This window comes from Anguilla rostrata, chromosome 13 (genome assembly GCF_018555375.3).
Source record: "Anguilla rostrata isolate EN2019 chromosome 13, ASM1855537v3, whole genome shotgun sequence".
NCBI classification, from domain to species: domain Eukaryota; kingdom Metazoa; phylum Chordata; class Actinopteri; order Anguilliformes; family Anguillidae; genus Anguilla; species Anguilla rostrata.
The window spans coordinates 34,222,689-34,237,838 of NC_057945.1; the positions used below are offsets into that span (position 1 = coordinate 34,222,689).

Genomic DNA, 15,150 nt, shown 5'->3' on the forward strand with positions numbered 1-15,150 from the left:
CAGTGATGGTGGCGGTGCGTGAACGCGCAGTAGCAGTAATGGCTGCCCTGGATCGGCGGGTCCCCAGTCTCGATGATTTTGTGGGTCAAAGCTGGAGTTCCTGGGTAGAAAGAGCAAATGTTTTCGTGTCGGATGGTAAGTGATGGTTTCGGCATGAACAATGCACCATTTCAACTGGAACTGAGGCCAAGTTACGTTTTATTTTCGCGGAAACGCACAGCACCCTGACCATATAACCCAAACAAAGGACCCGCTGGGTCCTAGCGCTGGATGTGTATGTCGACTCGAGTTGTGGAACTCTCCCGGGTCCTAGCGCATATAAAGCATGCGTTTAAAAAGTAACGAAGCATGTTAAATGTCAAGTTGATTTCCAGGAAACAATGTATTGGATTTCTGACATTTTTGTAAAGTGAAACAAATGACCGTGTTATGCTAGTACCAGTAGAACATAGACGTGTGAATTGCTAGCCAGCTAACGTTAGCTAAATAACTTCTAGCCAGCTTTTAACGAGAATGGAGAATGCAGAAGCCGGGGGAGGAGTCCGATTATGTAGCATTACCATTAGGTTGCTGGGTAGCTTCTGTGGCTACCTACCTGCCAACCACATAGCGACTATGGTTGGATATGACCGGTCGGTGGTGTTTTGTGCTCATAAATCTATTTTAGTTGTTTGCACGTCGCATTATTTTTGGGTTTAGGGTGGTGGAAGAGCCCTCAAGCCGTGCCTCACTGTCAAGACGAGGAAGATGGTTTATGTTTATGCCGATTGGAATGTGCTAGTCGATCTCATTGTTTGGCATCCCTCCAAAAGTCAATTGCACACCCCAAGTTTTCATTTCCCATTTTGCTACCAGTGATCCTAGCTAGCCTGGTAAATAACGCTAGCTAAATAGTTTGAAGAACACGCAGTCACTCAATAAGCATCTCTCGACAAAGTTGCCCAAACCTTATTCCGGTGCGATCTTGCCGGCTGCTATCCGCAACTTGTGCCACAATTTTTGTTATTCAGAATACAACTGGCTAACGTCCGCAGTATTTGTTTAAAGCACAACATCCGGCTGCTTTAAATCCGTTACCCAGCTAGACTTTAATACTGTTAGGTGACTGTTTGCCTGGATGGTTTTAACAGTTTCTTAGAGAATTACAGGGTGACACACCCAAGTCAGCACACTACCCACTGTTCTGTATCAGTGCATGTAGCTCGCTGGAAATCGTTTGGTTTCCGTTATGAGAAACAAAAAAATACAATAAAAACTTTGTATGCTATTCACACAAGTAGTTCTCTCTCTCACCTAGCTGTGAGTGAGGCACATTAAGTGAATTCATAGTTTGCCAGTTTAGGTATAATGTTTAGCTTATTCTACTAGGCCTTATAATGGTGGTGTGTTCATCATCACAGCAGAGATTCACTTAAGATAAATCTCTGAACAGCTCTGGTGTAAAATATACACAAAGACGAACAACTGCCCCCATTGTGTAATCCCCATTGTGTCTTTTCAGCTGGATCTGATGCAGAGGAGTGCAGCAAGAATGGGAAGAAAAAGATGGATACCATGACACTGCAGAGGGAGGGTGTGTGCCACATTCACTCTCACCATCTTTCCTGGGATTATCCATTGCCATCCCAATGTGTAGCAGCAAAGTATTGTTACAAGGAGTCATATAGACACTGGTGGATAATGTAATTTGACCAGTGCTTGTGCTAACTGCTTCAGTTGTTTAGCGTCGCTTGTATGCTGACTCTTGGCTTGTTGTGTTGAGGCTAACACTGAAGGGGGATAGAGGGACTTCACTTAAACTGGTGGTTTTTGCTTGATTGTGTCATTGCACTTGACCTTCTCATGCTGCAAAAATCCCCTAGCCTGTAATAATCAAACGCAGCCCAAAAAGGAGCTGTCTAATATCAGAAAAGAGCTAGTCTAAAATCCCAGTTCTTCCCCTTTTTGTGCCCCCTTTCTCTGGGGTTTTTGAACATTGAATGGGCCACATATCACCTGGCCCTACTGTGTGTGTGTGTGTGTGTGTGTGTGAGGGGAGGGGGGGTTCTGTGCCACTCCCCCCACCCACCCCCAGACTGGGGAGCGCCAGGCTCTGTCTGCCAGAGCAGCTGTGATAGACTACAGCCTCCTGCGTTTCCCTGGTATCTGATATCTCCACATCTACCTGTAGTCTGGGCACAACTCGGTTTCAGACACATATCTGTCCTCTACAGCCTTTTCTAAATGATCTGTCACTACCCCGGGGGAACTGAGTGTGCTCACTTTCAGGATTTTATGGATTAGACGAAGACGCTAGCCTTTTGGGGTGAAATGTTGTGTGTGTGCTCTGTTGGAACAAGCGTCTTTCTGCCTGGATGTTTCTGTGCTGGTCCATATTTGTGCACACTGAAATCACAGGCGTGTCAAAGAAGAGATGCAATGGATTGTGGGAAACCTAATGAGAAATGGGCACAGCCTATCCTTATAAAATCCCTCTTTACATTTTACATTCAGTTCCCAGAGTGTAATGTTCTATCGTCGTAGTGCAGATCGTTTCCTAATCAGTCCTGCACTTGGAATTTGTTGACTATCTATGTGTTTGTCATCCATTTAGAGCATTAATTATGCATGTGGCCTAGGGAAAGTCTAGGGAAATCTCCAGCACACGAGAAGGTCATGCTGCTTACTAGCTTCAGAAGGCTGTGTGTCTGAGCTGGGCAGGTGATGACAATAGGCAGTGGAGATTAATTGAAACACAAGTCCTGCACTTCCCTTCACTCCTCGGGAATGTGCTGGGAGTGTGTTGGGAATGCGTTGGGGATGTGTTGGGAATGCTCCAGGCACCGAGTAACCGCGCGTTCTCCCCCTGACGTTTGTGCTCTCGCAGATATGTCAGTGTTCGGACAGTGCCCGGCGCAGGATGATTTCTACCTGGTGGTGTGCAGCCACTGCGGACAGGTGGTGAAGCCGCAGGCCTTCGAGAAGCACTGCGAAAGACGACACGGGCCCCTCTGCAAGCCGCACGGCCGCCTCCACGCCCCCCTGCAGCGGCCCCGGCCGCCATCCGCTCACGGGACGTCCCACGCGGCACGGGACGGCAGGCACCAGGGGGCGGGACCCCCTCGTGCCCCGCCGCAGCCCCTCCTGACTGCACCCCAGTACAGACACGGCAAGGCCCAGGAGGTGGCTGCTGGGTAAGGAGCTAACCACAGGCTATGTTTGGGGTGGAAAAAGGTCACAAAAGGCTCAGGAACCCTTAGATTTACTGTGTTTTTAAACAGTCAAATAGCGCTGAAAATCAACTGCGATTTAACGCATTGCTTTGTGCCTGTGAAGTGCGTTGCGCTCTGTTGATCCCAACACCTCTGAAAGTGACATTTGCTCACAGGAAGTGACTGTTCCCCGCCCAGCTAACACAACACGTTCTCAAAATGTTGCTGCCATGTAGTGGCAACGTTGTAACATTCACAGAGCATTACAGTTACATTGTGAGAACGTTTTGTGTTAGCTGGTGAGTAGCTCTTCAGCGCTTTTTTCCTCCCTTCAAAAACAATTTCAAGATTTCCCTCTGAAATCTGGCACAATTTTAAAGGAGAGGCATTCTCAGACCTCTGTGCTTAATGTCCCTACTCTCTCTATGTGCCTCTCTCATCTCCATCCAACGTCTCGCCTTCGGACAGGGTGTCCCAGGCGGCCCCTCCCAGCAACTGCAATATCAAGCAGCCCCCCCCTTCGGACTCGCCACCGGAGTCCCCGGCCCCCAGCCTCAGGGACCCCCCCTGGCCACACGGGGGCACTCCGCCCGGCACCACACCCCCTTCGGAGAAACCCCTCCAGCGCCGGGGGGAGCCGGGGCGCTCCCCCAACCTCCTGGCCCCTCTCCGCGGACCCAGAACCTACAAGAAAGTGTCCAGTAAGTCTGCGGCGGCCCCCGTTTCTGCACGGGAGCTGCCTGTCCTCTCCCCCCCTGCTGTACTGTGCATGTTCCCTCAGCTGCGCATTCTGTTTGAACTGCGCAGAACAACATTAAGACCGGGGCGGGAAATGGTTAATGGGGGAGGGCATAGACCACAAGTGCAGTCGGTCGCCTCGCGGACTGCAGGAGAAACGAAGGCCTAGGAAACGCTTTTTGAAACACCTGTCTGTCTTGCATTCTTTCTCTCAGGGAAAGAATGTGATCTGGACAAGCACTGTGGGGTGCTGGACCCAGAGAGGAAGATGCTGTGTACCCGGCTGCTGACTTGCAATGTAACATTCCCCCTCCTTCTCCACTTCATAACTCAACATTATTTCATTTCAGTGGTAGCTTGCATTCAAAGTGCAGTAGGTGCATGTGATTTTCATAGGGTTTATCACAGCTCTAAGCTAACTTTTTTTTCTCCCCAAGGAGCACATGTGCTACTAAGTTGAAAAATTTAGGAGCACACAAATGCATTCCAACTAGTAGAGGTGCTCCTAATTAATTTTTCCCGTGAGAGCACATGAATTTTCAGGTGTACACGCTCCTAAAATGGGAGCACTGTAGAACCCTGTTTGTATTGCTTGATGTACACAAACTGGCCACAGCTAAGCGAAACCAAAGAAAAAGAAAAGGCCACCTGTCCCAGAGCAATAACGAGCATTTAAGGGTTATGGCCCTGTGGTGGCCTGGGAACACTGTCAGTGCAGGGGCTTCTACATGTAAGCCTTTCCTGTGGGAGCTGGGTTTAACTTTAAGATAAGAGCTGGAACTGTCTTGATTTCCAGCCCTGGATCAGCTTAGTCAATGAAATGGTAGCACAAAGTGCACATGACCTGGAGATAACCTGGGTGAGCGTATCCCTCCGTTTCTGGGAAACAGGGTTGAGTGAAAACAGGAAGTGTGGTCACCAGTCTCCTACAGGAAGCGTGGTCACCGTCCAGTTACAGGAAACCTAATGAAAAAGGGGGAAAATAAGGGCAAGGAGGCGAATGGGACTCTTAACAGGTTTTTTAGGAGCTGCTCTTATCTGGAGTGACATACACAGCTCGCATTTCACATACAAATCTTGTGATATACAGCTGGATATTTTACTGAAGCAATCTAGGTTATAAGTGCCTTGCTCCAGGGTACAACAGCAGTGCAGTTTCCTAACCACTACACTGCACTGCACTGCCGACCCGTTTTACCATGGTCTGCTGTTCTCAGGAGACGAGCTGTGTACAGACCTGCAGTAATGGAGGGAAGTTGTATAAATGTAGGTCCCGTAAGAGAGAATGGACTCCCGTGTGCTATTCCCTAAAGCGGTGGAACACACAAAGCCAGCTCAGGCAGCGTCCCTGTGCTTTAGGCCACTGGAGTTCTTGGAACACGCGATGACGATGCGGATTCATTCGGGTTAACGGGGTCTCTCTTACCTTTTTGCTCAGATCCACTCCATCCATCAGCGACGCAAGGTGCTGGGAAGAAGCAAGAACTTTGACCAGCTGGTCGCGGAGCTGAAGATGGGGTCCAAGGCCCGGGAGTGGTCCGCCCAATCCCGGGAGGGGGCGGAGGCCTGCCTGCCCGCCCCCGAGCCTTCCGGGGACAAAACGGGGCCCCCGCACTGCAGAAGGCAACTCGGCAAAAGCACAGTGTTCAGGTGCGGAATGACGTCGCCAAAAGTTGGTGCTTACTGTAACAGGGTGGGCTGAGAGGTCCTGCTGTCTCATATGCTGGTTTGGTCCAGTGGCAGCAGGTCCAGGCTATCTGATACGTTGGTTTGGTCCAATAGCAGCAGGTCCAGATTCTCTGATACGTTGGTTTGGTCCAATGGCAGCAGGTCCAGGCTATCCGATAATGTTGTTTTGGTCCAATAGCAGCAGGTCCAGATTCTCTGATACGTTGGTTTGGTCCAATGGCAGCAGGTCCAGATTCTCTGATACGTTGGTTTGGTCCAGTGGCTGCAGGTCCAGGACGTCCTCGGAGAGCGCCCCTGAGGAGGAGAGGGCTCGCCCGGAGGACCAGGAAGCCCAGCCCCTTTCGCCTCCTGCCCACAGCCGACTCTCAAGCGAGGAGAGCGAGGGGGAGGGACAGGAGGAGCCCCCCGACTGGCACTCCACCCCGGCGCACCCCAAACCACTGGCGGTATGGCAAGACGTCGACTTCACAAGGCTTTTCATTACCAGCTCTGTGAACTTAGTGACACTATGGCACAACCGTGCCCCCTAGAGGACAACCTGTGCCAGTGCCTACAGAGAAATGAAACAGCCTACAGGTGTTGATACAAACCCCCTGAGTTCAATGCTTGTGATGACCTGCTATGTGAGAAGGGGCTCCTTAATGTATTTATACTCCTAATGATGTGGAAGAACTGTTACATACAAAAGCATTGGTACATGAGAATTTGGGCTCTTGAGCATCTTTTTTCTGATCTTTTTAACATGTTGAAAGATGGAGGACGATGTTATTTCCACATTTCCCTTGCCTCAAGCACCCATAGTTGAGTCTTTTTTTTTGTGGTCTATGAGATGATGGTAAAATACTTGATGTGAATTTTAAGGCAATGTCAAATACCAAAACCAGTTTAGTCAAGCATGGCTGAAATTAAAAAAACACACATATTATACATATTAACATACATATTGTAAGTTAAGAGAACTAATCTATATATATGTTAGATTACTACCACAATAAATATTCAAATAAATGGGGGCATTGTCCTATAATCCTGCAAAATATTCTACCCTGAGCACAGAATAATCCTTATGGGTCTATGTCTTCACCTTTTCATTAGAAGTAATGGAGTGCACCACTTAAAGCATTGACAGCATGATTGAAGCATAGTGTACTCACGCCTTTGAGTCAGTCTCTGAGACCATTTCGGCTGTCCTTAGTTGTGTTTACATGTGACCTTCTCCTCCCCCCCCCCCCCCACCCCCGACAGCTCTGTTCCTTCGGCAGCCACGCCATTGGCCGCGGCGTTTTCACCTTCGACCGACGGTTGCACCACCTGCGGTCTGCTGTGAGTGCCATGGTGGAGCGGCACCTCAGTGCCCACCTGTGGAGGTGAGCTGCCTCTTTCTCTTTCTCCCTGCTTTCTGCTTGATAGAAGCCCGGGATACTCACGTCTAGTGCTGCTGGTTTCCATTCCTGCCCTCTAATCAGGGACTGATGCACACCTGTCGCACCAACTAATGTCACCTGATAGGTGACATTATTGGACTGTCAGTCAGAAAAGAGAACCAGCAGTACTATTGACCTTTTATTGTGCCAGATTTGAGTATCCCTGATATAAACTAGAACTATAACGCACTCTTGTATTGGTCGGTGTCTGGGGTTAGTATGCGATCCTGATGTTACTGGTGATTTCTGTTCAATTGTAGGAAAATGCCTCAAGCGACAGACGCCAAGTCCCAGCGCACATCAGTCAGGCCTTCGGTCACTGCCAGCACTGACTACATTTCCCAGCATTCCACAGTCAGCACTGCCAGAGGGGTGGGAAATCACAGCGCTTCCTCCTTCAGGACTTCCTCCTCCAATGGGGGTGGGAAGGAGGTGCGTCCGCAGAACTGCTCCCCGAGCCCTGGCACGGCTTGCGGCCCTTCCGAAAGCACAGGAGGCGGCCGTCCAATCGCGTCCCCCGTCCCTGCCAACGCCCCCTCGCCCTCGGGCGTGGGCCCCCGCCCCCGTAACCCCGTGGGCCGGCCCAGCAAGCAGCAGACACGCCTCAGGCAGGCGGAGCACGGCGCCCCGTCCCGCAAGAGGAGGGCGTCCCCTCACGAGGACGGCTCGCCCCGCCACGAGCGGAGCGCTGGCACCCCCGTACCGCAGGGGCCGGGTCGGCTGCCCGTTTCGGGCAGGACGGCCCCCTCCCCTCACGGACCAATCAACGGCTCTCTCTCGCCCGGACACAGACCGCGGACGCAGGCAGAGCCTCGTTCGCCCTCCCCCGGGCTGTTCAAGCGCGCCCCCCCTCCTGTCCGTCTGTCCCCCGACCCCGCCTCTCGAGGCCGGGGGGGTGACTCCGGGGTGCACAGCAAGGCCGTCAGCTACGACCACAAGGGCCTGGGCAGGACGTGCAAAGGCGGCGGTCCCTCGCCCCCCAAAATTCACAGGATGCCTTCTTCCTCTCACTCCGGCTTCTTCTCCTGGAAGAAGGACGGTACGGGGGGAGCGCTCTCCACAGGCCTGGAGAAGAAGCTCGGCACGCAGAAGGTGGGTTCGCTGGCAGAACGGGCATCGGTTTTAACACGGAGCCCACCTGGCCAATTTTACCCACCATACTGAGCGTTATCAGAGGACAGAAATGCCCTGCATCAGGGGTGCCCAGCCTTATCCGAAACGAGCCGGCGTGGGTGCAGGTTTTTGTTCTAGCCCGGCACTACGACGCCTGATTCTATTAATTAACCAGTCATGGCCTTTAATCAAGACCTTGACAAGTAGAACTCAAACAAAACCTTGCATCCATGTCTGTCCTTTTCGGAACAGATTGGAAACCCCTGGCCTGCACTTAAATCACCCACACACAATATCGTAATTTACTAACGGTGAGTTCTAACAAATGGCCAAGCTTATAAATTGTATTAAAAATATTGTTTTTGTTTTTAAATCTCCAGTTTTTCTTGAAAGGTGTAACAACAGAGACACCAAAACAAATGAAGGGATTAGTGTTCTCAGAACATTTCCTTATTATTTTAAACTAAAACTGTAAATTGGCATTTTTAAGTTCCTACAAACATATCCATTATTTTGCTGAAAGAGAAAGTGATGAGTAACTGCAATTTTATCGAGGGCTGCTTGCTGAAAGCTGGTGTCGGGAGCTCTCCTGTGTGAGGGCTGTGTGAAATGACTAACAAAATGTCTGCTTCCTTCTCCCCCTTAACAGCCAAAACTGCACCACTAAGAGTGCCTGCCTTACGAGACACCAGGAGTAGAAGCCTGCGGCAGTCTACTGCCACTGACTGAGGACACGGGACCACAGAAGAGTGTTTACGCCTGAGTGCTGAAGTCCTGTGTGTGCGCGTGCGTGTGTGTGTGTGTGTGCGTGACTGACAAACGGATGCGTGATCGCCTGCGTTTGTAAAAATCGAAATACCTCAAGACCTACCCGTGATGCTGCTAAACAGAAGAAAATGAATTGATATATGAGAATGGATTAAAATATCCTCAACACCTGAAGTCGTCCGTGTTCTCATTCTGACTTCACTGGAGCTTCTACGCTCTGCCTGTCAAAAAATAAGTGACTGAACGTGTATAAAGGTGCCTTGTCTAAATACCAGCTGGCAATCCAGACTATGCAAATGACATAACCTTTTCTGAGATGGCAGTGAGTAGAAAGGGTACGGGTGTGGGTTTAGGTGCTGGTTACCGAGTTTTCTGTCAAGATTGACTTACATCATGTCGAAGTAATGTTGGAGTAAATGGCAGGGAACATGCAGAGGATGGGCAAACCAATAGATACAGAGCTTTATATTAATCTAAAAACAAGCCTGATGACCGAGTTCTGTCACACCCCTAGACCTTGTCTGACAACATGCCGAACTGAATGTGTCATAATACTAGAGATTATCTACAATATATTTACCTTTTCATGTATTTACACAATTTCCTTGTTCAAGTAATTAGGCTACATTTAAAGCGAGGGGTTATTGAAAAGCAAGCGTGTGAACGTTTCCCATGACGGTCACTCCCTGCGTTAAAGAACAGATTTAAACAATTGATAATTATCTAAAAACGCATTCCAGGAGTCGTGTATCTTAAGTCTCCAATAGGCTATCTGAAGTAGCCTACTGTACATCCCTGACAAAGTCGCCAATAGATGTCTCCCTCATCAAGGGCGAAGTGTAGCTTTGTCTATGACGTAGGTCCATTTTTTTTAGGTCCACAAGCAACTGTAGCCTATGCCATCCCCCGTCGTCTCCAGGAAGTGGGTTTTTAAAAAGCCATCTGAATTCGTATTATGTTTCAGGTAGCAGAGATAAGGCGGAAAAAAGTATACCTGACTGTACGATGTGGCTATCGGAATGTGATGCCCTTGAGAACTCGGGATAGTACTGATGTATATTTAATCCAAACGCCGACAACGGAGATATACACTAATCCCTGGCTGACGGATTTGAACACTTCAGCAAAGCCGTTCACGAACCTTGCAGAACTGCAATGATTTCAGGATATCTTAGAGGTGTCGATGCACCTTACTTCGTATTTTAAACGATGTGCTGCATCACAGTCAGACAACTATGGCTAAATACTTTGCACTCTTAACCGTCTGGTCCCATTGCAGTTTCAGGATAGACGTTATCTAACGCATTTAGACAGGTTAAGCGTACAGTTGCGTTAGCTGTATAGACTCAGCGACGACCGGCTATTCCACATAGGTGTTAAACAGCAGAGATTTTGGATGTTTTGTGATCATGCGCTAGCATTTTCAGTGTCACTACGCGCGCCGGCTGCTCCAGTGGTAGCCTACAATGTATACCCCAGCTGAACTGTCTTCAGTACGACTACAGTGAACGATGCGGACGGACGTAGAGTACAGTCCGGTCGGCGAGGGCTTAGGGATGAGCGAGTTTTGGCTCTATGTGTGGATGCGGAGAGTGGCCGTGATCGCTGCACACGTCGCCTCCTTGGGATTTACGATATTAATGTGTCTTTTTTCCCGACCAGGAACAAGTAAGTTGGTTTGCGTCTCATTTTCATTTACGAAAATAAATGTCGTAAATAATACAATTGTTTGCATACTATCTTATTGTTGTTGTTTGTAGCCTAATAGTAGCTAATTGTGACTGACAGCCATAGGCAGAAGATAATGCGGAAAGCATCGACTTTAGTACGATAAATTTACATTATGATGAAAATGTTTTTTCTTCAGCAATCTGAGCATTTAATTTACAATATTACACGATTTTACATGCTCTGTGTCACTTTTACGCATGGGGAATTAGCAAAATGATACGTACAATATGTGAATAAAACAGGCAATATGTCTGCGTATTTTATAATTGCGAGTTTAGAAATAGTTTTAGGTAGAACTTGTATGTTACTGGAACTTCTTCCCACGAGTTCTTTTCCCTTGACAATTGTGCGTTTCCAGCTCGGTTTTAGAGTTAAGCTACATCGACTTTAAAACACCCGACAGTGCTCTATTCCCGTTTCTGTGGGAGGGTAGACTTCAGAAAGCCATTTTCTAAACCATAAAAGACAACACAAAGCTTGGACAGGAATTACAAAGCCAGACGTCAACGGAGTGACGGCACCGCTCGTTAACAAAGGCCCAGTTTAGAGAGTTCATGGATTATTCATGCTCCGCTCTACGCCTCCGCCTTCTTTCTTGTCATCAGAACTTTTAAGCTTTGACAACACACGACATCCACTGAAGCAGTTTCATGTCATAAAGTCAACCAGCATTTTGTTTAATTTGTAGCAATTTACCGCACCAAAATGTTTTAATATTTTAAAGCAGTTTTATATTAACACTAGGCTTATTACACTTCCTAATTATTAATGGTTTTTGCCTTCCAGGTCTCTTCTCCTGGCACCCTGTATGCATGTCTATCTCTGTAAGTATCTCCACGCGCAATGAGCCTAATGCGCAATACTATATCCAGAGTTTTTTTATGGGCAAAAGCCACAAACTCAATTTTCTAAATTAACGTCGCGTAAGCAGAGGTACGCAGTCCTGTCGACTACAAGCTGACATTTGAACTGGTGGGTCACAGCTCACAAAAAGGCTAGATCAGAAGGAAGACGTTTGCCTGTACAGATAATGGACCCGTGTTTGACTTCCAAGTCCAAGGGAGCAAATGTTAGTTTTCATAGTCCTTACGTCAAAATATTAATATCTTGTCTATATAATTTTGTTAACATCTACACACCAATTAGTATTCCACGATTCAAAGTTATCCATATTTTCGTGCTGACATAAGCAATGTTGTTCCCTGCCCAGGTCTAATCCCCTACAATTCAGGCTGTCCCCATCACATCCTTACCATGTGCGTAAGCATTGCGCAGATGTGTGTTCGAGAGTGTAGTAGAGCCACGCAGAGACCTTTTTAAGGGCAGGTGCTGAAAGTAAGAACAGTGCACAACAACCCAGAAAAATTGTATTACAAGACCTAGTTATTGTACAAAATGTATTTTAACAATATTAGTGATTAAAAATGAACGAATTGATGACAGCAACAATAATACAGACACATTCTTTATCAAATCAAAGGGGCAGGTGCTCGGACATCCAGATACCACCCCCAAGTGCCTGGTGTTTTAACTTGTGGCCAGCGGATGAATTATGCATTTTTGCCGCGTGAATAATGAATCGCACACACCGAAACCCAGGCTGGAGACAGCCTCGCCCTCTGCGTTTCGGCACGACGGATTGATTTCGTTTGGCTCGGAGGGCGCGTGGGCCGTAAGACAGAGCGTCTCCTGTTCTCATGTATAAGGAAACGCCTGAGGGTTCATGATTTGCGGCGATCTCAAGGCCGAGACTAGGGCACCGTTTCCAGTGTTCCAGCGCGCTGTCCGGCCCTGAACTGCACAGTGTCTTACTGTACGCAGTGAGTGCGCTACTGAAGCCCATTCATCCTCGCACGGCTCTAGCGGACTCGGGGACGCCTGTAACCCTCAGCTCGCGTTACAATGCGAGCCGACTGTAAATCTTGCACACTACAGTGCCGCTCAACTTCATGCAATTGATACTGACATAATGTAATCTACCTCCTGTTCCCTCTCTCTCTCCACCCTCCCTTTGCCCTTCTACGGCTTCATCTTCCATTTTCTCCCTCTTTTCATCTTCTTCCCTCCCTCTTCTCATTGGCCCCGTTCATGATTCTGATTCCTCCTCCCCCTCTCTCATTTCTCTCTCTCTCTCTCTTTCTCAGTTTTGTCTGTGCATGACTGAGGGGATCCTGCTCTTCTCCACGGAGGGCTCCCCATTCTGCTTTAAGTCCCGTAAGGGGAAGGTGCGCCTGCACTGGTTCCTGCAGGCCCTGGTGGTGCTGGGCGGGGCCACCGGCCTGGGCTTCATGGTGGCCAGCAAGCGGGCGTTGGAGCGCCCCCACCTGGCCACCTGGCACAGCCTGCTGGGCGTGGGCACCCTGGTGGCCACCACGCTCCAGGCGGCCTGCGGCCTCTGCCTGCTCTTCCCCGAGCTGCTCCACGTCTCCTCCCACGGCCGCCTGCGGCTCTACCACGCCACCTGCGGGCTGCTGGCCTATCTCCTGGCAACCGTTACCGTGGTGCTGGCCATGTTCACCGACTGGTTTCAGGCCACCGTCAAGGGCCTGCTGTGGTACGCCTTCCTGCTGCTGCCGCTCTTCCCTGCGCTGGTGGTGATGAACCAGATCACCAACGCCCACCTGCCCAAGAAGAAGATCACCGCCTGAGCGGCTCTCTCTCTCTCTGAGGCGGTGCGGACGCGTGGGCTGACGTGTGTGACCGAACGCGGGACCTGCACTCGACGAAAACAGCATTTAAAACCTTCCCTTCCCTGGAAAAATTTGCACATTCTAGCACATACTGACTGAGCACCCAAAATTATGTGATGTTTCCTGTATAGTTTGGATAAGAGAAATTGTAACTGAAAATTAAGGGCTGCTTTTAGCACACGTGTGACATGTTACCTAGGGAGCAAATTTGGCATTTGTCAACTTGTGTTTTTTAACCGAAGGCCAGGGTATTTTCTACTGTATGCGTTATTTTAATTCAACCGTTTCTTTTTGTGAGGCACCCACATCGCTGCGTTTATGGGCAGCGATGGAAGCAGGCTCGAGTGGGACGATGGGGTCCAAATCTTCCCCCGATTCCCCCCCCCCCCCAAATTTTTATGTGAGCCAAGCCTATTTTGACAGAAACACAACTGCACACAAAGGCGTTGTGAATGTAGCACTCAAACAGCTCTGCTAAGAGATCACAACAGAAACAGAATGCCGGTTATGATTTATCACCAGATTTACCAGTTTACTGAAAGGCACTGACATTTCCTAATGACATGCGGGCAACCCATTATGAATTCTTATTCGTCTATCCAGGTCAGAGTTTACAAGGGGGCTGCTGCTTGCTTGAAATGGCAAATTTTAAACATACTTCAAAGGGGCACTTGCATCAAAGACTAATTTAATATGCTGCCCACAATAAAGGAACACATTACGTAATATTTTCAAAGCCAAGTTAGACCAGAGCCAGACTCCTCTGCACACAATGCTGGTGATGTCACTGGAACTGAGGGCGCTCAGAACTGTGACACTGTCTGGGAGGGAGCTGGAAGTGATGGCCATTTGTTTTCACTGTGCTGTCTGATTGCTCACACGCACCAAGCAGGTATTTCATCTGATCGTGCAGATGTACAGTTTGTAACATGATGAATATTTAATTAAGGAATATTTATTTATTCAGGACATGTCTCACCAGTCATTTTCAGTCAGGTAATGGTAAGGACTGCTCAGGGATGACTGGGTTTTGGAAGGGTCCTTTCTGATCAGAGTAATGCAGAGTAAATACTGGACAGAAATCGGCACTCCAGTCTCATGAAATGAAATGCAGTGGAGGAAACCAGGGGCTTCAATCTGTTGAGTACTGATGGAATCCAGGTTGTAGAAGCTGATCATAATTCCAAAATATTAGCGCACTGCCCTGTGTGTTTAAATTTAATCAATCTATCCATTAAAGGTCTTCACTTCTGCGTTTCACTGCTTCAGAAATGAAGGTATTGGCCCGATGGCAGTTTTATGTCCCTGTTTATTGTGACGTTCATTGCAGTGTGCAGTTACGGCTGTCAATATCTTTGAGCCTGCACAAGACCCTTAAATATATTTGCTTGTCATCTTCCAGCAGTACAGCATGTTGCTTTATCAAAAAAAAAAAAAAAAAGTAAGAGTTTTGCTAATTTATTCCTAAACCCTGGGCTATAACATTTATTTTAATGGTACAATAGCACATTATTGTCTATGACCCAAGAACACTTGATAGTGAAAAGTATTTCTCAGGGTTTTGAACTGAAAGAATGTTCAAGCTTATCTGTATGCACGTCTACTGACTATTTAAATGGTTGCGTATTTATGACTGGCAGAAGCCTGTCTGATTGCTGTGTGTTGCTCTGATAAAGATCTTAAATATCTGGGTTTGGACGTGTGTTTTTCTGCCTGTGGATTTTACAACGCGTCATTGGTGTCTTTTCAGGATTCCTCAGTTTGACATCATACAGGAATATCTTAAAGCTTTTTAATGAATGGATG

The 15,150-nt window shown here is 48.3% G+C and overlaps 2 protein-coding genes across 6 annotated transcripts; both read left to right on the forward strand.

Annotated features, from left to right (window-relative positions):
• Position 1: 1 nt before the first annotated feature.
• atxn7l2a (ataxin 7-like 2a) lies at positions 2 to 9,093 on the forward strand. Of its 5 annotated transcripts, none has more exons than XM_064305517.1 (10): positions 2 to 135; positions 1,502 to 1,573; positions 2,867 to 3,173; positions 3,660 to 3,892; positions 4,145 to 4,227; positions 5,368 to 5,591; positions 5,893 to 6,064; positions 6,864 to 6,985; positions 7,303 to 8,134; positions 8,805 to 9,093. In XM_064305517.1, the coding sequence occupies exons 1-10, from the start codon at positions 6 to 8 to the stop codon at positions 8,820 to 8,822; spliced, it is 2,193 nt and encodes a 730-aa protein (XP_064161587.1). In that variant the 5' UTR covers positions 2 to 5; the 3' UTR covers positions 8,823 to 9,093. The 5 variants fall into 5 exon arrangements, with proteins under 5 accessions (XP_064161587.1, XP_064161585.1, XP_064161590.1 ...); XM_064305515.1 differs by having other exon boundaries at positions 5,368 to 5,579; positions 5,878 to 6,064; XM_064305520.1 differs by having other exon boundaries at positions 5,368 to 5,579; positions 5,887 to 6,064.
• A 717-nt stretch (positions 9,094 to 9,810) lies between these two features.
• Positions 9,811 to 15,032, forward strand: LOC135237944 (probable transmembrane reductase CYB561D1). The gene is made up of 3 exons (XM_064305528.1): positions 9,811 to 10,591; positions 11,441 to 11,478; positions 12,799 to 15,032. Exons 1-3 carry the CDS (start codon positions 10,435 to 10,437, stop codon positions 13,300 to 13,302), a joined length of 699 nt encoding a protein of 232 aa, XP_064161598.1. The 5' UTR covers positions 9,811 to 10,434; the 3' UTR covers positions 13,303 to 15,032.
• The last annotated feature ends 118 nt before the right edge of the window (positions 15,033 to 15,150 follow it).

Coding starts and splice junctions, on each gene's coding strand:
- LOC135237944 (XM_064305528.1), top strand. CDS start 10,435: ATGCGGACGGACGTAGAGTACAGTCCGGTCGGCGAGGGCTTAGGGATG. Junction 10,592..11,440: donor TTTTTCCCGACCAGGAACAA/GTAAGTTGGTTT, acceptor TTTGCCTTCCAG/GTCTCTTCTCCTGGCACCCT. Junction 11,479..12,798: donor CTGTATGCATGTCTATCTCT/GTAAGTATCTCC, acceptor TCTCTTTCTCAG/TTTTGTCTGTGCATGACTGA.
- atxn7l2a (XM_064305515.1), top strand. CDS start 6: ATGGTGGCGGTGCGTGAACGCGCAGTAGCAGTAATGGCTGCCCTGGAT. Junction 136..1,501: donor AAATGTTTTCGTGTCGGATG/GTAAGTGATGGT, acceptor GTGTCTTTTCAG/CTGGATCTGATGCAGAGGAG. Junction 4,228..5,367: donor CCCGGCTGCTGACTTGCAAT/GTAACATTCCCC, acceptor CTTTTTGCTCAG/ATCCACTCCATCCATCAGCG.